This window comes from Cebus imitator, unplaced genomic scaffold (genome assembly GCF_001604975.1).
Source record: "Cebus imitator isolate Cc_AM_T3 unplaced genomic scaffold, Cebus_imitator-1.0 Scaffold817, whole genome shotgun sequence".
In the NCBI taxonomy this organism is placed as follows: Eukaryota; Metazoa; Chordata; class Mammalia; order Primates; family Cebidae; genus Cebus; species Cebus imitator.
Window position 1 is genome coordinate 299,409 of NW_016108132.1, and position 26,138 is coordinate 325,546.

Below are 26,138 nucleotides of genomic sequence, written 5' to 3' on the forward strand. Positions count from 1 at the left end.
AGAAGCATCTGGGCCTTCACCAGTGCTTTCTGGCTCTTCCTATTTTTTCACTGACAGAATCTACATAGCCAATGTAAAACTAAATTTAAAAAGTTAAAAAAGAATTCATTGTCCAATTTAATGTAAAAAAACAAAAACAACACCAACAACAGATAATTGCCGACCAAAACTTCTGAATAGCATAAAAGAAACTGATGATATCTGATGTTCTAGATATCTTGCATAGTCTATTGCAGAGAAAAACAGGAATTCTACTGGGCTTTTTTAAAATGTTGAAAAATATCTCAAAGCAGCTCAATTATCACTCTAGAATGCTTTGGGATTCAAAACACTGTCTTGAGCTACTACTGTCCTACATCAAAGGGCATCACACAGCATATTAGCTGGTGATGTTGCAGTTTCAACTCCCTGTCCCTTCCTACTACTACAAAGAACCACTACAGCTGAGCACAGGAGCTTACACTTGTAATCCCAGGACTTTGGGAGGCTGAGGTGGGAGGATCACTTGAGCCCAGGAGTTCAAGATCAGCCTGGGCAACACAGTGGGGCCCAGCTGCTACAAAAAATTTAAATATTAGCTGGGTATGGTGGCACCTGCCTATAGTCCTAGCTACTTGAGAGGCTGAGGCGGGAGGACTGCTTGTTCCTGGGAGGCCTGCAGTGACCCATGATTATATCATTGCACTCCAGTGTGGATGACAGAGAAAGACCCTGTATCCAAAGAAACAAAAGGAAAAAAAGGACCACTACTGATAATAGTGGCTTCTAGGTGCCTGTCCTCCCTATAATTTCATTGTTACCAATTTACTGTCTGTAGTATCCTACAAAATACTGAATGCCACAAGGTGAAACCCGATAAACATGCATGTAAATGAACAACCTTATTTTACATAATATCCAAATAAAAATAGCATCTATCCAAATAAAAATAGCATTTAGAGTCTTCTGTGGAATAAAAACATAAATGTCTAGACAGATAATTTTTCCACCATTCTTAAGTGTTTTATTTCCATGCTCTAGTTGGCTAAAATTACCTAAAGCCTGAAAATTAGAGTTTCAAAATAACTAAATATACATAACCACTATCTAAAAGTGTACAAAATGACTAGTGAAGAGCCAATTTTCACATAAATTATCTGAAAGAAATAGAACAGAATAACACTAACTAATATTTATTACATGTACGAAGTGCTTAGAGAAGTTAACTATTATGTCCAAAGTCACACAGCTGGTAAGTGACAGAGATGTACTCCAAAAAATGCACTTTGAACCAATGGCTGCCAAGCAGAATTTTCATTTATATTAACTATTGGGAGAAAAACATCTTTAGAGCCAAAATAATCATGACAATGCCACAGGAAACTGTCTTTCTAACTCTGTATTCTACAAGGCATCTACAGTGGTACCTGTAGACGCTCCCATTCCTTGGGTCTTAGTCCAGTTGTTTCCTTGATTGGAAAATGTCCTACCCCTATCTATCAAGATTCAACTAAAATATCATCACTTTCTCTACAAAGAAATTTCCTAACTCTTCTCAGCATAATTACTTTGTGCATGGCATTTTCAGGACACCTATCACATATTATCCTTCATTTAAGCTCACTTGACCTTCCAGGTATGCTAAGAACACTAAAAGCAGTAGCTGTATCTCCATCATCTTTTTAACCTCAAGTCCTGGCACAGTGCCTAAGACACGGTATGCTCAATGAAGGTTTGCTACATACATAGATAAATAAACAAAAGAATAAAGTCCTGGCTTTATTAGAGATTAGCCCTTTACCCCTTTATAAGCTCACAGTGAAAGTAGGGAAAATTTTGGCAAAGGTAGGCTAGACAAATGTAAATCATATAAGTGATATGAATTCACTATTAGCTTCAGTACTGTGAATGCTTAGCCTAGCAAGTCACCTCTTTATAAAACAAACAGTAAAGTACTATTTTAAAAGCATGCCTTTCAGGAAGCTGGGGGAAAAGTGTAAAAAGGCATGTATTCATGCCACTACTAAGTTTTGGGAAAGGCATGGTTTAAAAAAAGAAAATCAAGAGCTGAAAATGTATTACTGAAGTCTTTCCTCAAAGTGGAGTATATACACAGACTTCAGATGAACTGTAATTGACCCCTAACCATCCTAGTTCTAGACAACCTCACTGGACAGGCAAAAGAATTCCCATCATTTAAAAAGGGTGAAGGGAACAACACAAACTCCCTGGTAGTTTCTTAGAACAGCTAAAGCTGAAAATAATATTTGGGAAAAAAAAAACTTCATGGGATAATTTCTGCAGAGAAACAAATTTGTAAAATCAATTTTTATAGCTTTGTGTTTTCTTATAAATATACATTTAAAAAGTCAGTAAACATCTCAATTTTAGTGATTACTAAGCACCATGATTTTAAAAAATGAAATTTTTAGTCTATCAGTTGGTCACTCAAAAACTTTGTTTTTATATTTAATTTCAGTACTTTTTTTGACCATAATCATATTTTTTTAAGACTGGTAATGACTTTTTTAAAATTTCAGTCATATTTCAGGAAACTAGGTTACTTGTTTGCTATGAAACCAATCTTAAGAAAACTGAAATTCCTATATAACACTTAATGGACATTTATGACCCTCTTTAGAAACATATCTGAGCTCCAAACGAAATCTATAAATCACACTGCTCATGAGATGCTAAGAAATGCAAAGTATTATTCATAGGTATCTTGTAGGTTATAGTCAAATTAATTTTACCACCTACAATGAGAAAAGTCCACAATTACCACAAAGAGTCTGACAAACATTTAATCATATTATCCTTTCAACATTTCTTCATCAAAACTCTCATTCCTACACATTTCCCTTAACACACACAACCCACATCCCCTTCTCAAGAAGATTACTTTCAGCTGCAGTTGCCTGATCAGCTTCAGTCTGTTCATTTTCTGCACTGGAAATATCAGATCCATTTTCAGGCTCTGTATCATCCTGAAGGCTTTTATCTACATCATTTGTATGGGGGTCAAGGTGCCCTTCATGCTCTTGGGATATATGATCAACAGTCTGAGGTGGCAAATATCTAAGTTGAGGTGATTCAGGCTCATGATGGCTTACTGGAGACTGTAACAGATGATGCTGCTGCCGATGCCTTTCTTTTTCCATTTGTTTTGCTTCCTGTAACTGGAAATAAATAAAATTTCCAGTATTAGTAAAATAAGTTGTTTAAAATGTGGAAGGATGATGTATAAACAATCCTTTCTATAAGATGCCACCTTGTCTCTATGCTTGGAAATTATAGTTTATCAGAAATGGAGAACATAAAATATACTAAAAACAATGGACAATGTTTACTTCTTAAGTGGCTGGAAATTGACACACAAGAATAGAGATGAAAGACTTTCACTATATACTATTTTCATTGTATTTGGTGTTTGTGTGAATGAAACACACACACACACATTCACTTTTGCTTATACATACAGAATGAAAATCTATAAAGATACATAAGAAACTAGTACTAACAGTTACCTATAGAGGGTAGAGATTAGGAAATGATCACATGGGAAACAAGAGTGGGAGGGAACTTTTTGGTGTTTATCCTTCTGTAGAATGTTATGATGTCACCTTGTCAAATATCTTTTAAAGAAAAAGTATTAAAATTACATTTAATAGAATTACAATGAAGGCTTAAATCACTCTGCCTAGTCATTTAATAATTATGAAAAAAATGTATCTACAAATGTCTGAATTTTATTTTAGAAAAACTGCCATTATTACATATATAATAGTAGTATTATATATATTAATAGTATTAATATATATAATACTATCTGTAAAACTGGCTCACAAGATGCTAAAAACATTAACAATTGGGATCACAAGATTTCATTTTTTAGCACTTTATTGTTTTTCACACATCTCTTTTGGTCCTCAAGGCCTGATAAGAATGAGTCTCACATAATTAATTTCCACCAAGATAAATCTTGTACAGTACCAAATATGAACATTTCATATTCTCCAGTAATATTCCAGGTTAAATGGAAATGCCAGAATTCTATGAATTTATAAAATAAGTTTGAATTAAAATATTTTAATACAATGGTTTGACAAAATTTTCTTTGTAGGAAGTTTTATTTTGTGGAAGAAGGGGAAGATTAAGGTTACCAGTGGTTAATATCAAAGAATTTGACTTCTGGCTTAGAAGATTTTAGGAAACGTAGAAGTTAAATCGTCTGTATTCCTTTTCTCCTTATTTTATCTCCCTCTTTTCCCCCTTTTCTATATTTATCCATAGCACAGAACTAAATACTCTTTGTAACACAATACATGTTCACAGCCTTTATCATAATTCAGTTATATACTTGTTTAAGGGAAATTCTTTGCCTCAAATGTTCGTAAGATATTGAAAGGTAATAGTTAAGTCAGTTTTGTTCGTCACTGTATAAGTGAGGCCTAGCACAGTGCCAGGAACATACAAGGAATTTAATAAAAAAATTTGTTAATCAAACCAAGAAAACTTTGTTATTAAAAAGTGACAAAATTATTTTATTTACGTCCTCAAAAAAAAAAAAGCAGCAAAACCACTTTTTGTGGCTGCAAAATATCAGAAATAAATTAATGCCAGTACATAGGAGAGTAACTTAATAGATAATAGGCTATACTATACCCTAAAGTACTATAAATCTATAAAAAAGAATGAGGATGGTCTTTAAGGACTGATATGAAATGCTTTCTAGGACAGACTGCTCAGTGAAAAGAGGAAAATACAAAAGAGAACATATAGCATGTGTAGTAGCTAATCTTCAAGATGGTCACCAATGATGTCCACTTCTCAATTTTCACTCCCTTATGTTGTCCCTTCCCATGATGTACCTGTGTGACCACTTCTGATTATAAGGTAGACATGTGGCTTCTGTCTTACATTAAAGGCATGGAAAGAGGGGAGGAAGAGGAATGAGGTAGGAGGAATTAGGAGGAATTGGTACTTTTCCAAGTAGACCTTCTGACTCTTAAATCATAGTAATGTTTTACAAACCTAAAAAATAAATAAATACAATTTGCCCTCTGTATCCCCATGGGTTCACATCTGTGGATTCAACCAACAAGGGATTGAAAATACTTAGGGGGGAGAAAAAGAATGGTTGTGTCTGTACTGAACTAACATGTACAGACAACTGTTTTTTTGGTCATTCTTCCCTAAACAATACAGTATAATAACCATTTATAAAATATTCGGTATTATAAGTAATCTAGAGGTGATTTAAAGTATACAGAGGATGTGTGTAGATTATATGCAAACATTCCACCATTTTATAAAATGGTCTTGAGTATCCATGGATTTTGGTATCCACAGGAGTGCCCTGGCACCAATCCCCCATGAATATTGAGGGATGACTATAATCAAAATTAACCAGGATGTGACAGATACCAAAAATGAAAAGCAGAGAGTAACAAATGAATCTATTATCACAAAGGAATAGTATTACCCTACTGCAGAGTGTGGGGAAGAAAGGAACTAATCTAAGTAACTAGAAATTAATATTTTGAATAGATAAGGCTGAAGACCAAAAAAAAAAAAAAAAAACTGAATATAAATGCTATAACCTACTTAGTAAATTTGTTTTCACACTGGTAATGATTAGCAATTCTGAAACTAATGGGTATAACAGGATTGAACAATCAATGTATTTAGAATACAAAAGCCATATTTCTCATTATTCAGAGAAATAAATTACAAATAAAGGGAGAAGACTGAAATGAACCCTGTATTTGTTGCACTGAAACCAGAAATATCAGTATGAACACATGGTTTTATTTTCTACAGATGGAAAGTCACATACAGGTGTAGGAATTGAGTGGGGCAGAAGGGATAGTACATAAACATGTGTTTCCTAACTCTATCTGCTGAGAGGCCTAGAAGCAATAACACAGAGTAAAAATGAACACATCTAGCACTCAGGTTTTGGTTTTTAATTAAACACCATTCTCCAATCAAAAGAGCCAGGGCTCCTTATTAAAGTGGTGGATTCCAAGGCTGAAGCAGGGAAAATTCAAAATGAGCCTGGAACATCTTGAGAATAAAGAAAGTACAGAGGTACTCAAAAAAGGATGGGAGCTGATCACAAGGACAAGGGACCAAAACTGTAATAATTTGGGCAACAAAATAAGTAACTTTAGCACACATTATAAGCATAAAATATAATAAATATCCATGATTACAGATTGATTTAAATAATTGAATGAATAAATTAAGGGGGAAGAATTTCAGTTAATAAATACAGAAGGAAAGAGAGAAGCACAAAAATCATTAGGGAAACACCACAATAATTAATGTTGCCAACAAGATCCACTGATAGATAGCAAAACTGAGGAAGGGCAGGGAGGATCTGAGGAGAAACAGAGTATTTGCACTGTCTTAAATGTCTCCCCAAAGACATTTATTAATTGCAAAAGAAAAACTACTAACTTCATAGCAGGGGAACCTGACAGATAACCACCTTAACCAAGTGCTCAAGGTTAACATCACCAACATTAAGATATATTAACATCATGAATTCCTGAAAAGGACACCACACTGTTTTAGAGATAATCTAGCAAAAAATGCACAACCTCATTCTAATCATGTGAAAACATCAGATAAAGTAAACTGAGGAAAATTCAACAAAATTAATTATTAGTATCCTTTTAAAAATGGCAAGATCATGAAAGATAAGGAAAAGTTGAGGAATGTCAGACTGGAGAAGACTTTTAAGACGTAACAACTAAATGCATACATACTAAATGCAATGTGGGATCCTGGGTCAAATCTTACAACATTAGTGGGAAAACTGGTGAAATTCAAGTAGGGTCTGTGGTTTAGTTAATAATATTATACCAGTGTTAATTCTGCTTTTGATAATTATACTATGGGTATGTAAGTTAACTGCATTAAGGGAAGCAGGGTGAAGGGTAAAAGAAATTGCTCTGCAAAATTTTTGCAACTTTCCTCTAAGTTTAAAATCAGTTCAAAATAAGAAGCTCAATGATGATTTTTAATAGTGAAGACCTGGGCAATTAAAAACAATTCTGTAGTTGCTGATCTCTTAGAATCAACCTGAAGCAGTTTAAAGTATAAGGAATATCATGCTCCTTTATCACATGGAGGAAATATGTATTTCATCAACACAGAAATGTATTTTTTAAGGCTTAATAATTTTATTTCAGATTAGATTAAGTATTTTACATCTACATTACACTCTACTAAGCTTGAATGTAGTAAAAATATCAGTTCTTAAGTACTTCCACAAGGAAGAGGCAGTTGGTAAATTTCACATTCTATCTGTGAAAAACAAAAAATACTTTGTCCAAAGTTAAGTCAGTAAACCTTAAAATAAAACAGAATCCCACAAATCTCCAGTAAGTGGAACTGTCAATAAAAGATATTCTTCTCTATAGGCACAAAGATTTCACTCTAATTACTGTAAACTCCTTTCTATATTTAATGCCTATTGTGTTCTATACAATCACTCTCTTTTTAAAATACTTACTGCTTGGTTTTCCATGCGCGCAAAGATAACATTTAGCATCTGAGTGAGAGTAGCTTTGGCTGTTGTCTGATTGATGAGATTTTTGCTTGCTAAATAGATATTGTAACATGTTCTCACAGCTTGCAGTACAGTCCCTTCGTGAATTTCTATGTGTTGTGATGTTACTGCAGTAAGTAAAGCCTTTAAAAAAAAAAAAAAAAAAGGACAAAGTTAAAGAGATTTTCTTTTCCTTTTTTTTTTGGAGACAAAGTCTCTCACTCTGTCACCCAGGCTGGAATGCGATGGTATGATCATAGCTCACTGCAGTCTTGAACTCCTGTGCTTATTAAGGGATCATCTTGAAGCAGTCTTCTGAGTAGCTGGGACTACAGGTGAGCACCACCACACCCAGCTAATTTTGTTTATTTTTTTTTGTAGAGATGCAGTCTCTGTTTTCCAGACTAATCTCAAACTCCTGGCTTCATGCAAGCCTCCCACCTCAGCCTCCTGAAGTGCTGGGATTAAAGGCATGAGCCACCACATCAGGCCTTAAAGTGATTTTCTGCATGTGGAGTTTCGGCACAAAAATTAAGTATTTTCATATTAGAATTAAAACTTTCAGAAACAATTATTACTTGCATTGCAGGTAGTATACACAGAATTTCTACTGGCCTTGAATATATCATCAACTGTTAAAATATTTGATGTTTTCCTCACTGTGTCAGTAGTTTCCACATAATCTGAAAACCATTCAACTAATTTGTTTCAATCAAAGTTTAATTTTAATCAAAATACTATTTAATTTACTAAAATGCACAGCACTAAAGCTGTTACAGTAGAGCACAGATATGTCACATGAGATATCTGTTGAACTAGACCATCAACTTGGGGAGATACACATTGCATCTTATTTGCCTTCAAATTTTTCTGAGATCTTTTTTAACAGACTGAACTCAGTAATTGTGTTGTTGTTGTTACTGTCAAAGAGGCTTATGATTTAGAATAAAGCATTTAAAATAATCCTAAAGTAGCTGGGCATAAGTGGCATGTACCTGTTGTCCCAGCTACTTGGGAGGCTGAGGTGGGAAGATCATTTGAGCCAGGGAGGTCAAGGCTACAGTGAGCCGTGATCATGCCACAGCACTTAGCCTGATCAACAGAGTGAGACTGTCCCAAATTAAAAAACAAATTCCTAAGGCAAATCTTTCAGTGAAGTGAATAACTTTAACCTATATGAATTTTCATGAATTGGGCTACTTCCAATTTCTCAAGAGCAAAGACTCTTATCTTTTGTCTTCTTTATGTTGTGCAATGCTAGGTAGAGTCAGCATTAATGGACATATCTTAAACCATACATGACATGAAACTATACATGGTAAGTCAAAATGATCAACTCATTTTTTTTTTCTTTTTTGAGACAGGATCTCACTCTCTTGCCAGGCCTGAAGCACAGTGCAGTGAACATGGCTCACTGCAGCCTCAATTCCTGGCTCAAGTGATCCTCTCGCCTCAGCCTCCTGAGTAGCTGGGACCACAGGCACACATCACCATACACAGCTACTTTTTAAATTACTTTTGTAGAGACAGGGTCTTGCTGTGTTGCCTAGGCTGGTCTCAAACTTCTGGGATCAAGCAATCTTCTTGCCTGGGCCTCTCAAAGTGCTGGGATTATAGGCATGAGACAACATGCACAGCATTTTTTTTTTTAGAATATAGATATTATATGGCTTCTGAAGTAAACAGTTATAAAACTGAAAGGCTCCAAAAGGGCTGTATTCACAAATGAAAAAACATGTCTACATGTAAAAACAATTTCAAAAGTACTATACTATATATAGCACAGGAAAATTTTACTGCTATAAAAACTACCACCATTACCATTAGCAATAACATTAAGAAATCATTATCTGTAACAGAATTAAAACATTACTAATTTTTCTCCGAAGGAATTCAATCAAACAGGTACATTACAGCACAAACCCAGAACAGGGTTTTGCTTAGCTGAGCAAGTTCAACAGATGGATGAGTGCAAGGGAATCATGACAGCTGGTGGACAAGTAGTGTCACCTGGTGACTCATGGGTTGCGAGGACAGGCTATGAAGGGTCCAACAGTACAGAAGAAACTAGAGGGTCACAGCTTTAAGAACTACTCTAAAGCTTAACGGATGGAATATATATATATGAGAAACATGCCAGAAACAGAAAAACTCTGAAATTTCAGATTCTGGGAGCTCAAGCCTACTGAGACCTTCAAAAGAAGAGATATGAGAACATAGTTTTTCTCTAACAAACTCTAACAAACATTAAAATCCCCTAACATGGGGTCTAAAAAGCATCCAAATAACCCTTTTTTTTTTTCTTGAGACTGGAGTTTTACTCTGTCACCCAGGCTGGAGTACAGTGGCATGATCTCGGCTCACCGCAACCTCTGTCTCCCAGGTTCAAGTGATTCTCCTTCCTCAGCCACCCAAGTAGCTGGAACTACAGGCACCCACAATCACGCCCAGCTAATTTTTTTTGTAATTTTAGTAGAGCCAGAGGTTTCACCATGTTGGCCAGGCTGGTCTCAAACTCCTGACCTCAAGTGATCTGCCCAACTTGGCCTCCCAAAGTGTTGGGATTACAGGCATGAGCCACTGTGTCCAGCCTCAAATAACCTCATTATAGCTGGAATGCACATAAAATGATCTTTCCTGATGTTTTCAAGGTGAAAGGCATCTGAATTTTAAAGAGATAGATTATGAATAACTATTTTACTTTATATAATTACCTTTATTATCTGCAGCTGAACTCCTTCATCTGTCTGAGGACCTTGGAAGCAGCCACATATTGTTTCAATAATTCTATCAATTAATTTTTTGCCTGGTGTTGTACTATCTGGAGCATTGCCAGTCAAGTGCCCATAAGCAATAAGTTTCTAAAATGGAGAAAGAAAACAAAGATCCTAAGTAAGCTAACAAATACATATATATATGTGTGTGTGTGTACATATATATATACACTAATGAAATATACATTAAAATTACAGTATACAATTGAATATACATTAAAATTTTTACATAAAAACATAAAGGTATTATCAAAGCCAAAGCTATACCAACTTTTTCCTGTAGATAGTTTATTCATATAAATATGTAAAATTATAGTTAAAATAATCACAAAAACAGAACAATAACCATAATAAAACCATCAGGTAGTATTTTGAGAAAGCCAGGCCTTGAGAACTTGTCTCCGATGAGTTAGAATTGCTTACTGTGGTTGGGAGCAGTGGCTCATGCCTGTAATCCCAGCACTTTGGGAGGCCAACGTGGGTGGATTACTTGAGCTTAGGAGTTTTAGACCAGCCTGGGCAACATGGGGAAAACCCATTTCTACAAAAAACTCAAAATTAGCTGGGTGTGGTGGTATGCACCTATAGTCCCAGCTACTCAGGAGGCTGAGGTGAGAGGACTGCTTGAGCCTTGGGAGGTGGGGGTTGCAGTGAGCCGAGACTGTGCCACTACACTCCAACCTAGTTGAGACCTTGTCTCAAAAAAAAAAAAAATTCGCTTATTGCTTTCTACATAAACAAGGTTTTATTGATATTGCTTTTGTGAAAATTATTTTCATGCTTTAAATGACCCCCAATCTCTTTCCAAATGATTCATCAATATGCAGAAAATCTAATTTCCATATACTAGCTACAATAAATCACAGATTTGTTCATCAATCATTATCATTATACCCTAGAAGGAAGGCTTTAGATATTATCATTCTAATTTTCCAGTGAAAACAAGATCATGAATCAGATGAACTTATCTTTAACCAAACCTTAAGGACAAAACATATGATCTTTTACTAGCCACTAAATTATAGCTGAATACATATAATTCCAAAACAGAGAGAACATTTTAAAAGAGAAGTATCCCTCTACTTAGATGCTTGTCCCACAAATATAGTATCTATGAGGATCCTCTGTATATGTGTAAAACAGGGTAAAATTTTTCAGAAATTTTTCTGACATAAATGACTGCCACAACTAAGTCTAGCAGTTAAATATCAAATTATATTAAGGTGTCAATATTAACCTATTGCTTCATATAAAACAGCAGACACGGGGCCGGGTGCGGTTGCTCACGCCTGTAATTCCAACACTTTGGGAGGCCAAGGAGGGAGGATCATGAGGTCAGAAGATCAACACCATCCTGGCGAACATGGCGAAACCCCATGTCTACTAAAATACAAAAAATTAGCTGGGCATGGTGGCATGTGCCTGTAATCCCAGCTACTCCAGAGGCTGAGGCACGGGAATCAGTTGAACCTGGGAGGTGGAGGTTGCAGTGAGCCAGAATCACACCAATGCATTCCAACCTGGGCAACAGAGTAAGACTCCATCTCAAAAAACAAAAACCAAAACCATAAAACAGCAAACGCTGGCCAGGGACAGTGGCTCACACCTGTAATCCTAGTACTTTGGGATGCTGAGGCAGGTGGGTAGGCGGATCACTTGAGGTCAGGAGTTCAAGACTATCCTGGCCAACATGGTGAAACCCTATCTCTACAAAAAAAAAAAAAAAATTAGCTCGGCATGGTTAGGTGTGTCTGTAATCCCAGCTACTTGGGAGGCTAAGGCAACAGAACCGCTTGAACACAGGTGGCGGAGGTCACAGTGAGCTGAGATCATGCCACTGCACTCCAGCCCAGGTGACAGAGCAAGATTCTGTCTCAAAAAACAAACAACAGACAAACAAAAAACAGCAGACACTTAGAAAAATTATGTGCAAATGGTGATTTATGTAAGGTTGGCAGCAGGGTAAATGTATTACAGGTCTTGCATTTCACTGATGAGACCAAATCAATACTTTTCATTATTAAACTAGAAACATCTTTTGCAACTATTATTGTCTGTCTTAAATATAAAAAATTATTTGGTTTCTTACCACACCAAAGAGTATTCAAAGCTTTCATGGAAATGTCTGAATCATCAACGTGAGTAATGTTTTAGAAACAATTCAAGGTAGACAGTTTTTAGAAAGTGCCATTTTACACATACCTGTAAGCAATCTAGAGATGTACTAACTATGCGGGGACATTTGGACTGGCATGCCAACTCAAAAGGCAAGAAGTACTTGTCTGCTTCAATAAAATTTGTCTTTGATTTCACCGGTGGAAGGGTGCTTGATCCAGCTTTTGCTTCTCCATGAGGAGGACTAAATGAGAAAGAAAAGTCTGATTAGCGTATCACATTTATGATATTGATGATAAACCCAGGTAGAAACACAGAATTTTAGTTCTAAAAGGCATCTTGCTAAACCAGTCCGCTATCTTCCCATATTTCATAAGGAAACCAAAGCCCAGAGAAATGAAGTGGTTTGCCATATGGTTAAAAGCTAGTGGCCAGAGCTGTGACTAAACACAAGACACTGAAATCTTGTCTGTAAAAACTGGTCTACGAAAACTAAAAAATTCAAGGTGCTTCTATTACAGAAATATTTTATTGTCACTTAACGAATTTGGTATCACAATACCTTAAAAAGCAATGGCCTTTCTATTTGGCCTTAAGTCAAAGTCAATTTTTTCAGTTACTCAATATTGTCCTAAAAAGGCCAACACTATCAAAAAAAAAAAAAAAGTTAATTTTTCCAAATATGAATTAAAGTCTTTAAGAAAAGACTCTGAAGCATACCTTATGGTATTTCAGAAGTATCTTTATATACTTATTTATATAAGAATCTTTTTGTATTTTTAAGTATGCCTATAATCCCAGCACTATGGGAAGCCAAGGTGAGTGGATCACTTGAGTCCAGTTCAAGACCAGCCTGGGCAACATGGCAAAATCCCATCTCTACCAAATATATAAAAATTAGCCAGGCATGGTGGTGTTCGCCTGTAGTTACAGGTACTCAGCAGGCTGAAGTGGAAGGATCATTTAAATCTGGGAGGCGCCAAGTTGCAGTGAGCTGTGATTGCACTACTGCACTCCAGCCTGGGCAACAGAGCCAGATTCTGTCTCTAAAAAAAAAAAAAAAAAAAAAATACATTTTTATAAACATATATAAAAATAGGTTTTAAGAAATGTGTCTTTTTTGTTTTTATATAATTGTATTTCTTAAAACCTATTTTTAAAGTTGATTTTACTACAAAACTCATATGCAGAAAATCTGCCACACTAAAATACAGATGACTGTATTATTTTGACCAAGACTGACAAATTTGCAAATTATTTTTACAAAAGAAAAAGAAATCCCACAAACCTCTGTTTTTCAGTTTCCGCTTTTATTTCCTCTGAGGGGGAAAAAAAGAAGCATACATTAGAAAACTTGACAACAAAAAGACTGAGTAATTTCATAATTACTCATTCGGAACTTCTATAAAAAATTGGAAAGAATGCAAATTTAATAAAAATTAGGTGCTAAAATGGTTTCATCTAAATTTTTAAATTTATACAAAACTATATGAATATGTACATTAACAATCATAAGGATAGGTGAAGTTACAGATTATAATTCCCAACGCATTTCCTTTTCTCAAAGCATTTCCTTTTTGGTCAAGTAACTATTTGTATTAAGCAAGCATTAATATTAAGAACAGGGCCAAGTTCAGTGGCTCACGCCTGTAATCCTACTGCTTTGGGAGGCCAATGCAGGAGGATCACTTAAGACAAGGAATTTGAGATCAGCCTGGGCAACAAAGAACCCCATCTCTACAAAAAAAAAAAGTAAAAATCAGCTGGGCATGGTGATTTGCCTGCAGTTCTAGCTACATGAGGTGGGGGATTGAGGTGGGAGGATCCCTTGAGCCCAGGAGTTAAAGGTTATAGTGAGCTATAACCACTAGACATCACTACACTCCAGCCTACGCACAAGAACAAGACCCTGTTCCACCCCTTCCTCCCCAAAAAAACCCACAACCAAATAATGTGTATGCTATACTAAAGTCACAAAACATATGGCAGATGTTGGAGGACAGGGGGAAAACACCTCAATGCACCACCCTTGTGACTATCCCAGGGAGATTATCAGACCAGAACTTTAACTTCTTAAATATGTTTGTGCATTGATATTAACTAATTTTTCTATTTATGACTAAACAAGGCCCTTTAAAATACACATGCTCAATTTAATGGGGAATTTTCTCTTTCACTATTTATACTACAAGGTCAAATCCTACCTGTAATAGAAGATCCTTAAATTTAACTGGCTGGGCGCAGTGGCTCATGCCTGTAATCCCAGGACTTTGGCAGGCCAAGGTGGGCAGATCACCTGAGGTCAGGACTTCGAGGCCAGCCTAGCCAACATGGTGAAACGCTGTCTTTACTAAAAATACAAAAATTAGCCAGACATGATGGTGCGCACATGTGATCCCAGCTACTTGGAAGGCTGAGGCAGAAGAATCAGTTGAACCTGGATGGCAGAGGTTGCAGTGAGAAATCACACCACTGCACTCTAGCCTGGGTGACAGAGCAAGACTCTATCTCTTGAAAAAAAAAAAAATCTGGCTAATTGACAAAATCTGCTTGAAATTTGGAAGAAGGACTTTCAAATGTGTGCCTAGTACTACTACACATACACTAAACTTTACGTAGACCATTACATTTTACATGTAACTAGCATACTTATGTTTGACAACAATCCTATGAGGTATATACTACATCTTCATTTTAAAGATTGAAAAATTGAGGAAGAGAGGTTGAATAACTTGTCCAAGGGCTGCATGGCTTGGGTGTATGGTTAATCAGGTTTCAATATTAGGTAATCTACCTACAGATTCTGGTTTATTAGCTGCTCAGATATAGGTATATCTGAGAATACTGAACAAAATGTGTTAAATTTGGATATCATAAACTACTGGCCTATAAGTTATTATTTAAAACTATCACTAACTGAGCATCTTTCATATACCAGGGACTGTGTTAAACCCTGTACAAAGTGACTTTGCCAAATCACCTTGCTATACAATTTCTACAATTCATTCCCACAATACATACAACTTATTTACACAATATATACAATTTATTCATTGCCTACTGTGTGCCAGGCATTTGATGTTCAGTTTTTCAGTCTAGTTTTCTGTGAACCAAACCCCTTTTCATTTTATAACTGGTAGAACTGGAAGAGAGATAGTATAAAAATATTATCTGCAGCTATTTAGAATACTGCTTTAATAAAGGTTCACAATGATATTTAAGATCTGTAGATGAGCTACTAAAAATGCACAGACCATGAAGACATACAATCAGAAATAATCTAAGTCACTTTAAAATATATGTGTGGGCTGTGGGCACAGTGGCTCACACCTATAATCCCAGCACTTTGGGAGGCCGAGGCACGTCGATCACCTGAGGTCAGGAATTAGAGACCAGCCTGGCCAGCATGGTGAAACCCCCTTTCTACTAAAAATACAATTAGCCAGGGGTGGTGGTATGTGCCTGTAGTCCCAGCTACTCAGGAGAATGAGGCACAAGAATCGCTTGAACCCAGAAGGTAGAGGGTGCAGTGAGCTGAGATCATGCCACTGTATTCCAGCCTGGGTAACAGAATGAGATTCTGTGTCAAAAATAAATAAAATAAAATAAACGTATGGATAAGGAGGAAATGTTGTGTTGACTGCCCTAAATCATCGTAAAATAATTTTTTTAGTACTGTTCATTAAAAAATAAATCATTGTTATTTAAGAGGTTGGGATACTACTACAAACCAGTAAGGTAAGGAAAAAGGCAAGGCAGGGGAAGAAGAGGAGCTGGCAGTTTTTGTATAAGGTGAATGAGAGCATTCTGGTTAAGTAAATTATAAACTAACTAGGAATATCAGAGGAAGTAAAACATTTTTAAGAGCCCTGTGTTTTGATATCAAATGTCACTAAATAACTGTGAGCATGAGAAACAACCCTAACTTCACCAACTACTAGATTATAAAGGTTCCTTATATTCTAAAACATGGGTGAACAAAAGCCCACCATGTGTTTTTGTACAGCCCACAAGCTAAAGAATGGCTGAACATCTGCAATCAACTTGATAAGGAAACTAAGGATCAGAATAAATAATGGCCAGTTCTAAGGTCTGACAGCTAGTAAGCAGTGATCCAGAAACTTGTTTCTCTAGTCTTAAACTATTGTATTATCCACTACATTGTGCTATACTTAAGCAAACTTCTAATAACTGGTGCAAATGAACTGAAAAATATCATTCTACAATTATCAGGATAAACACATTATAGTATTCCCCATTATCTGCAGGGGATATATTCCAAGACCTCAGTGGATGCCTGAAACCTCGGATAAAATCAAACTTGATTACTGTCAACTAGAACATGTTTTTGTTCATGTCTTTCATGACAAATTTAATGCCTTTTCATCTTAACTAAGTATTTATCATACATTACTATGGCCGTAATTTTCACAGTTTGAGGTTCGACAGCAAAACTAGCGAGAAATTTCTTTTTCCTTCTTCATAATTTCACAGATAGAAGATTATTTCTTACTATAGATCTTAGTAACCTCAGCATATGATTTTTTTTCTTAAGTTGTGAACTTTCGCCTTTTCACTTAAAGGAAGTACTTTACAAGCTTCTCTTTGGCATATCTCAATTGCCAGCATCACTACTGTTGCACTTTGGGGCTATTAAGTAAAATAAGGGTGACTTGAATACAAGTACTGCCATACTGTAACAGTCAGTTGTGATCACTGAGATGGCTACTAAGTGACTAAACAGGAAGGTAGCTTATAGAGCATGGAGACGCTGGACAAAGACTCAAGTCCTGAATGGGACAGAGCAAGATTTCATCATGCTACTAAGAATGGCATACAATTTAAAACTTATGAATTGCTTATTTATGGAATTTCTATGTAATATTTTCTAGCCAAGTCAATACTGTTTATAAGGCACAGGACTTGTTTAATTAACAGAAAAGACTGGTATTTTTTTTAAAAAACACATGAGTATATGCGAATTACACCCGATCTCCTAAGTACATGAAACATCCTCCCCAACATTATTTTTACTATCAACTTGCTTAGCTGCTTTTTTCCACTTTGACAGTACAAATACAAACCTCAAAATAATATTTACATGGATTCAACAAATTCTATTATCCATACACTATGAATAATTTGTATTTACCTCTCATGATATCAATTTTGTCTTATATATAGTACAGTTTACAAAGTAACAGTAGCTACTCAATGCAAACTAAAGTGGTAATTTAAGGAAAGATCTCAAAGGCAAAACAGTTTTGTTTGCTTGCCTTTTTTTTTTTTGGGGGGGGGACGAAGTCTTACTGTGTCACCCAGGCTGGAGTGCTGTGGTGTGATCTTGGCTCACTGCAACCTCCTCCTGGGTTCAGGCAATTCTCCTGCCTCAGCCTCCTTAGTAGCTGGGATTACAGGCACCTGCCACCATGCCCAGCTAATTTTTGTATTTTTATTAGAGATGAGGTTTCACCATGTTGGTCAGGCTGGTCTTGAACTCCTGACCTCAGGTGATACACCCTCCTCAGCCTCCCAAAGTGTTGGGATTATAGGCGTGAGCCACCACACCCAGCTGTAAATGGATAGTTTTTAATAAACACATTAGAACCTACACATCCGAAGTACCGTCTCCTTCAAAGCAGTAACTGTTGGAGTCTATATATCAATTATCATAATGCTGCCAGTATTCAAAAATATTTATGGAATTCATCCTATTGTGCTTCTTTCCTGCTTTGCTCCTTTTAAATGAATAAACTCACAAAGGAAAATTCTCTAGAAAGAGAATCAAATCAGCCACCAATTAATCACAAGTAGCTTTGAGCCACGTCTGAAGAATGGAATGTGACTACAAAAGTTAACTTCAGTATTTCTGTGATCTATCTCAAATTGCATGTGTGCAAACACTGTTCTAAGAAAAGCTGGTGACAACAGGGATGAGTAAATGTAAATTCCATGGACAAGGAAGAAGAATGGAACAATCTTATAAATCTGGGGAGTAGGGAAGGGAGTTATTAAGAAGAAAAGAGGATCTGGCTTGCATAACTGGATAATAGAGGTACTCAGACACAATGCCATTTTCTCAATGTGCAGGGGTAGAGTTGGAGGGGTGGGGAGAAGAAGAAGTAATGGTCATGTTTTATTTTAAGTAAGTGTGGGATATTCAAGTGGCAATATTCAGTAGGAATCAAGATTTATGAATATGAAGACTGGGAAAGAGTGTGGCAGACTGTATTTTCCAAAATGGCCACTATGGTATCTGCCATCCCACATGCTCTTCTACAAAGTGACCTTGCCACCAAGAGATAGTCTAATTCCCCTCCCCTTTTATCTAGGCTGGTCTTAGGGGTTCATTTATAACCAAGAGAATGCAGTGGAAGTGACAGTGAACAACGGCTGAGATCAGGTCAGAAAGGCCAAGCAGCTCCTCACTGATTCTTCTATAATAGAATACTGGCTTTCCAGGTACCCCCTCTTGGAACCCCATGGCTCTGCTGTGAACCCGGTGGCTCCGTTGTGAGAAGCCCAAGCTACTTGGAGGCTACATAAATATAATTCAGTCACCAATCCCAGCTGAGCCCAGCTTTCAAGTCATCACCATCCTGGCACCAGACATGTAAATAAAGATGGCTCCAGAGGATTCCAGTTCCCAGCCATTCACATCTCCCTCAGTCATTTCAGTTTGCCCAGCTGAGGCCCCAGACACTGTGAAGCAGCAACATGCTCATCTGAATTCCTGACACACATAAGTATAATAAAATGATCACTGTGTTATAGCACTGAGTCTTGGGTGGTTTACTACACAATGATAGATAACTGAAATAGGAAGAGTTAAAGAGGCTTAGAGAGAATGGGGTTTGATATAACTTGTTGACAAATGGAAGAGAGCTACCTAGAGGTACAAAAGGATTGTGAGGATCATGAAAAGCTCTTTTAATGTGTTGTGAAGATCTAGGTAAGGAAACCAGATGGTTAACAGGTTACAGAGCTTAGTAAAATGCAGCTAGGGCTTTGCCCCCTAAATCAATTCCCTTGTGATATGCCTGGCAATCCCTGGCTCCTCCTCTCAAGATGGAGGCTGAACTTCACCTCTTAGGTGAAATATTCCACAGCCTCAGCTTCTTGCCCATTTCCCATTCTCACTCATCATTCCTGCTAATGTGCTCCCATAGAACCAAGGACCTATCTTTATAAGGCACTTATATACAAAGCACTTGTGATTACTTGCTTACCCTTGATTCTGAGCTACCTGAATGCAAGGAACATGAATTTAATTATTTTAGTGGACTCATATTAATTGTATATATTATATGTTTATGGGGTGCAATGAGGTGTTTTGATACGTTTTTACGATTTGGTCATTCCAAATGTTTTTACAATTTGGAATGACCAAATCAAGCTAATTTTTTAATTGTAAAAACATTTAAAATCTACTTTTAGTAATTTTGAAACATACGATGCATTATTACTTATTATAGTCACAGTAGCTAAAATATGGAGGCAACCTAGGTATCCATCATCAGATAAATGGATAAAGACAATGTGATAAAATATACACAACGGAATACCATTACGCCTTAAAAAGAAGGAAATCCTGTCGTTTGCGACAACACAGATGGGCCTGGAAGATAATATGCTAAGTGAAAAAAGTCAGGCATAGAAAGACACATGATTTTACTTATATGTGGAATCTAAAAAAGTCAAACTCACAGAAGTAGAGAGTAGAATGACGGTTACCAGAGACTAGAGGAAGTACACAAATGGGGAAAAGAGAGCTATTGATCAAAGCATACAAAATTTCAGCTAGACATGAAGAATAAGCTTTAGTGATCTATTACATAGAACAGGGACATTTTTTTCATTCTTCTTTGCATTCCTAGCACCTAGCACAGTGTGAGTTACATAGTAAGCAGACATTTAATAAATGTTACCATATTCTGGAGAACTAAAAGAGAAAGAAAAAATATAATTTTGTTCTTCTTTGCTATTTTCTTCCCCTTTCCTTTGCATACCTTCCCTACTTATGATTACTGCATACAACATCAGGGGCAGAAAGTAACACTGTTCCTAAAGCCATCTGCTTTGAGTTTATACAAAATGTAACATCTACTTACCTTCATAAGTTTTTAAATAATTTAACTGGTTAGAAGAAACAGAGTATGAAACCCAGGTGATTTGGAGGAAAAAAAAATACTTTGTGCTCATTAGCATCAAAGTGTCAGATACGGGGGTGTTAATTAGCGTCTTTTTTCAAACAAAACAAAATCTTGTGAATGGTCATAACAGTTTTCCAACATTTCTGCTGCAAACCACTATACTGGATTCCAGAAAACACCTACATATATATGTTAAAAAATAAAAATTTAATTATTATCCTTGTTATTCTAGGATATATTTTCATTTTCTAGTCTATTAAAAACCAATCATAATATCAGCCATAAGCCACAAAACTGACTTCACGATCCAACGTTGGGTTGTAACCGCTAATACAAAATACTCTATTATACACAAACCTATAGATTCAGCAGAGGCTGAGCTTCTAACCCAAACAGGATAGAATCCAAGCCAAGACACATCAGAATCAAACTCCAGAAAACTAAAGACAAAACAATCTTGAAAGCAGTAGAAATGACATAATATCAATAGAAGAAGAATGATTAGAACGACAGTGGATTTATCAGACCCCATGGAAGCCAACATGTAGGGATTGTGGCACAACATTTCCAAAAGCTGAAAGAAAAGATCTGTCACCCAGAGTTATATAGATATTCTGTGAAAAATCCTAAAGGAATAAAGGTAAAATCAAGATCTTCTCAGATGAAGGATAACCAAAACAAACAAACAAAAAAAGCCTAAAAAACCTGTGATCACAAAATCTATCCTAAATGAATAACTAAAGTTCTTCAAACACAAATGAAATGATAAATTTTGAAACACTGTGAAGAATGGGAAGTGTAAAAATATGGCAACATATACCACCATTCTCCTATTGAGTTTAAAAAATCATATTACACATTCAACATAAAAAACACTGTCTTACGTGATTCCTAATTTATGCAGAGGAACTATTTAAGACAATACTATAGAGAGGGAAGATAAAAGAACCTAAATGGAGCTAAAGTTTTTCTACAGGTTACTAAAACTGGTAAAATGTTGACATCAGTATGCTGTGCAAAGCAATGTATGAATAATATAATGTCTCGTACAACCACCAAAAATCAAATATAGAGAGATACAGTCAAAATTCCAACAGAAAAATCAAAATGGAATTCTAAAAATTTTTCAAGAGATCCACATAAAGGCAGGGAAATGGACACAGTAAAGAAAAACGGAGGGAATAACAGGAAGCAAAAGTAAAATAGCAGACATGTCCTTATATATAAATTTTACATTAAATAAAAAAGGTCTAAAACAACAATTAGAAAACATTTAGCTGGGTCTGGTGGTGTGCACCTAGAATCCCAGCTACTTGGGAGGTTGAGCCAGGAAGATCATTTGAGCCAGGAGTTGATTTTTTTTTGGATTTCCTTCAATTTGGCTTTCTCTGGTCCCTCCCTGATTAGCTTAAGAATTAACCTCCTGAATTCTTTTAAATTTCAGGGATTTTAAATCAGGGATTTCTTCTTGGTTTGGATCCACTGCTGGTGAACTAGCATGATTTTTGGGGGGTGCTGACAGGCCTTGTTTTGTCATATTACCATGGTTGGTTTTCTGGTTCCTTCTCATTTGGGTAGTCTCTGTCAGAGAGAAGGTCTAGGGCTGAAGACTGTTGTTCAGATTTTTTTGTTCCACAGGGTGTTCTCTTGATGTAGTACTCTTCCTCTTTTCCAGTGGATGTGGCTTCCCGTGAGCGGAACTGCAGTGATTGTTGTCTCTCTTCTGGGTCTATCCACCCAGCAAGTCTAGCCAGCTCCCGGATGGTACTGAGGCTTGTCTGCACAGAGTCCTGTGATCAGCCATGGATACCAGCACCTGTTCTGTGCAATCAACTCGGTCAGGGTTCTTAGCTTTGGTGGTTTAATGCTCTGTTTTTGTGCTAGTTGGCCTCCTGCCAGGAGGTGGTGCTTTCCAGAAAGCACCAGCTGTAGTAGTGTGGAGAGGGACCAGCAGTGGGCAGGGCCCTAGAACTCCCAAGATGATATGCCCTTTGTCTTCCACTACCAGGGTGGGTAGGGAAGGAACATCAGGTGGGGGTGGGGCTAGGCATATCTGAGCTCACACTCTCCTTGGATGGGTCTTGCTGCAGATGCTGTGGAGTATGTGGTAAGATTCCCAGGTCACTGGAGTTGTGTACCTAGGAGGATTATGGCTGCCTCTGCTGAGTCATGCAGGTTGTCAGGGAAGTTGGGGGAAGTGGGCAGTCACAGGTCTCACCCAGCAGTCACAGGTCTCACCCAACTTCCATGCAAACCATAGCATCAGTCTCACTCCCAGGTGCCCCCTGCAACAGCCCCAAGTTTACTTCCAGGTGGAGGGTGAGAGGAGTTTGAAAACTTGCCTGAGGCTTTCCACCTCCCAGCTATGAACAAAAAGGGCTTTACTTCCCCCGACTGTGAAGTCTACAAGCAGGACTCAAGCCCTCCCCTGAGTACTTAGTATTAGTATCAGATAAAGTAGAATTGAAAACAAAAAAATGACCAGAAAAAAGGACATTACACAATGATAAAAAAGTCACATATATCAAGAATACACAGTAATCCTAAATGTGTATATAAAAAAAGAGCCTCAAAATAACATAAAATTCAAATGAATAGAACTGAAAGGAAAAACAGACAAATCTGCTATTATAGCTGAAGAATTAAACATCCCTCTTGCAACAATATAACTACCAGACAAAAAAAAAAAATCACTAAGGATACAGAACTGAACATCATCAAGCAGCAGGTATAAATTATTAGAATACTCCAATCAATAACAGCTAGATACACACTCTTTTAAAATATCCATGGAACATTCACCAAGACAGTCCATATTCTGGGCCATAAAACAAATCTCAACAAAATTAAAAGAACTGGGACCATATAGAGTGTGCTTTTTTTTAAAGAGTAAAGTGAAAGCAAGTCTATTAAGAAAATAAAGGAATACAAAAATGGCTACTCCATAGGCAGAGCAGCCCAGAGTGTGTTCTCTACCACAATGAAATAAAAATAGGAATCATGGAGAAAAACTAGCATTTCCAAACTTGGAAATTAAACAACACACTTCTAAATAATCCATGGGTCAAAAGGAAGTCTTAAGGAAATTTTTAAAAAATACATGGAACTCAATAAAAACAAAAATGTAACAAATTTTATGGTATACAGCTAAAGCACACTTCATTAAAGGGAGCCTTACAGCACTAACTACTTCATAGAAAAAAAGTCACAAATCTAAGTTTCCACCTTAAGTAACTAGGAAAAGCAGCACAGAATAAACCCAAAACAAGCAGAGAAAGAAAGAATACAAGAACAAAACTCAACAAAACAGAAAACAGAAAAATAGGAAAAATCAATTTAAAAAGCTGGTTGTTTAAAAAGATCAATAAAATAGAAACTCTAGTAAGAGGAAGGAAAGAATAAAGCAAGATATCAGTACAAACACCATAGACATTAAGAGGGACTAGGTGCAAACAATTCTACATACATAAATCTGAGAACTGAGATGAACAAAAGCAGTACAGAACCGACCAATTCCTCAAGCACAAGCTACCACAATTCTTCCAACATGAAATAGATAATTTAAATAGTCCTGTAACTATTAAAGACATTGAATTCATAGATTAAAAACTACAGTATCAAAAATGAAATCTCTTGGACCAGATGGTTTCACCTGAGAATTCTACCACGTTTATAAAAGAACTTCAATCAATTCTGTCCAATCTCCTCTAGAAAATATTAGAAGATAAAACACATCTCAGTTCTTTCATGAGCCCAATATTATCTTGATAACAAAACTGGACTATTGTATAATAATAATATTGTTTTTTTATTTTGAGACAGGGTCTCACTCACTCTGTTGCCCAGGTTGGAGTGCAGTGGCACCATCATAGCTCACTGCAGCCTAAAACTCCCCAGGCTCCGTGATCCTCCCACCTCAGCCTCCCGAGTAGCTGTGACACAGGTGTGTGCCACCACACCCAGCTAATTTTTGTGTTTTTTGTAGAGACAGGGTTTTGCTGTGTTGCCCAGGCTGGTCTTGAACTCCTAGGCTCAAGTGATCTGCCCACCTCGACCTCCCAAAGTGCTGAGATTACAGGCATGAGCCACCAGGCCCAGCCTAAACTGTCATATAATTAAGAATCTGGTTGGTTTTTGTCCCTAGTTCAGGAAGCCTCTAAATCCTTGAAATTTCCTGATAGGAGCATCTTTATTATTCATGGTGAACCCCTTGGACAGTTTCAGGATAGGGATTAGCCATGCTGGAAAGAACAACTATGTGAATTAAGTTTGGGCTTTGAACCACATGATCTCAGCCCCACCTCCAAAGAGCGGAGAGGGCTGCAGCTTGGATTCAATCATGTGGCCAATTACTCACTCAATAATTCTTGTGTAATGACACCCCAAGAAAAACTCTGGATACCGAAAGCTTGGGTGAGCTTTCCTGGTTAGTGATACACATTGATGAGCTGGGAGGGTAAAGCATTCTGAGGACACAAAAGCTTTCTGTCTGGGGCCCTTCCAAACCTCACCCTATAGCTCTCTTCTTTTGAATCATCCTAATTTGTATCCTTTACAACAAAACGATAATCCTGAAAAAGCACTTTCCTGAGTTCTGCAAGTTGTTCTACAGAACTTGAGGAGATAACAAGAACCCCTGAATTTGTAGCCAATTGGTCAGAAGTGCAGGTGGTCTGGAAACTCTCAAGCTTATAGCTAGTATCTGAAGTGAAAACAGTTTTGCTGGGAACTGTGCCCTTAATCTGTGAAATCTGACTCAACTCCAGAACCAAATTATGATATAGTTAGCATCAGAATTGAATTGAACAAAGGCAGCACAGAAAAATGCAGACAAATATCACTCATGAATATAGATGCAAAAATCATCAATCAAATATTAACTAGAATCCAGCAATCTATAAAAAGAATTAAACACTATGACCCACTGGGGTTTATTTTAAGGAAACAAAACTAATTTAATATTAAATATTTAATATTACATTAAAATTTTAACATTAAATTAGTTTTAGTTTTGTATCTTTAGAATAAACCTTTTTTTGGGGGGTGGGGGCAACGTTTCGCTTTTTCGCCCAGGCTGGAGTAAAGTGACATGATCTCAGCTCACTGTAACCTCCACACCCCAGGGTTCAAGCGATTCTCCTGCCTCAGCCTCCTGAGAAGCTGGTATTATAGGCGCCTGCCACCATGCCAGGTTAATTTTTGTATTTTTAGTAGAGAGGGGGTTTCACCCTGTTGGCCAGACTGGTTGCCTTAACCTGTGAAATCTAACTCAACACCAGAACCAAATTATGATGTAGTTAGCATCAGAATTGCACTGAACAAAAGCAGTACAGAAACGTAATATTTTCAAAAAATTAAAAAAAAAAAAAAAAAAGAGGCCGGGAGTGGTGGCTCACACATGTAATCCCAGCATTTTGGGAGGCCAAGGTGGGCAGATCACCTGAAATTGGGAGTTTGACACCAGCCCAACATGGTGAAACTACTAAAAATATTAAAAAGCCGGGTGTGGTGGAACGTGCCACCCAGCTACTCAGGAGGCTGAGGCACAAGAATTGC

The 26,138-nt window shown here is 36.8% G+C and overlaps 1 protein-coding gene across 3 annotated transcripts in view; it reads right to left on the reverse strand.

The window, feature by feature from the left end:
- The window catches only part of ARFGEF1 (ADP ribosylation factor guanine nucleotide exchange factor 1), a 131,846-nt gene extending 117,985 nt beyond the window's left edge, over positions 1-13,861 (reverse strand). For all 3 annotated transcript variants that reach the window (XM_037735456.1, XM_017520216.2, XM_017520215.2), the window contains exons 1-5: positions 13,718-13,861; positions 12,517-12,673; positions 10,255-10,401; positions 7,505-7,684; positions 2,882-3,158 (exon numbers count right to left, since the gene is read on the reverse strand). In XM_037735456.1, the coding sequence (XP_037591384.1) occupies positions 2,882-3,158; positions 7,505-7,684; positions 10,255-10,401; positions 12,517-12,673; positions 13,718-13,812 (856 nt within the window). In that variant the 5' untranslated portion in view covers positions 13,813-13,861. The remainder of the gene's footprint in view (positions 1-2,881; positions 3,159-7,504; positions 7,685-10,254; positions 10,402-12,516; positions 12,674-13,717) is intronic.
- Between the last annotated feature and the right edge of the window lie 12,277 nt (positions 13,862-26,138).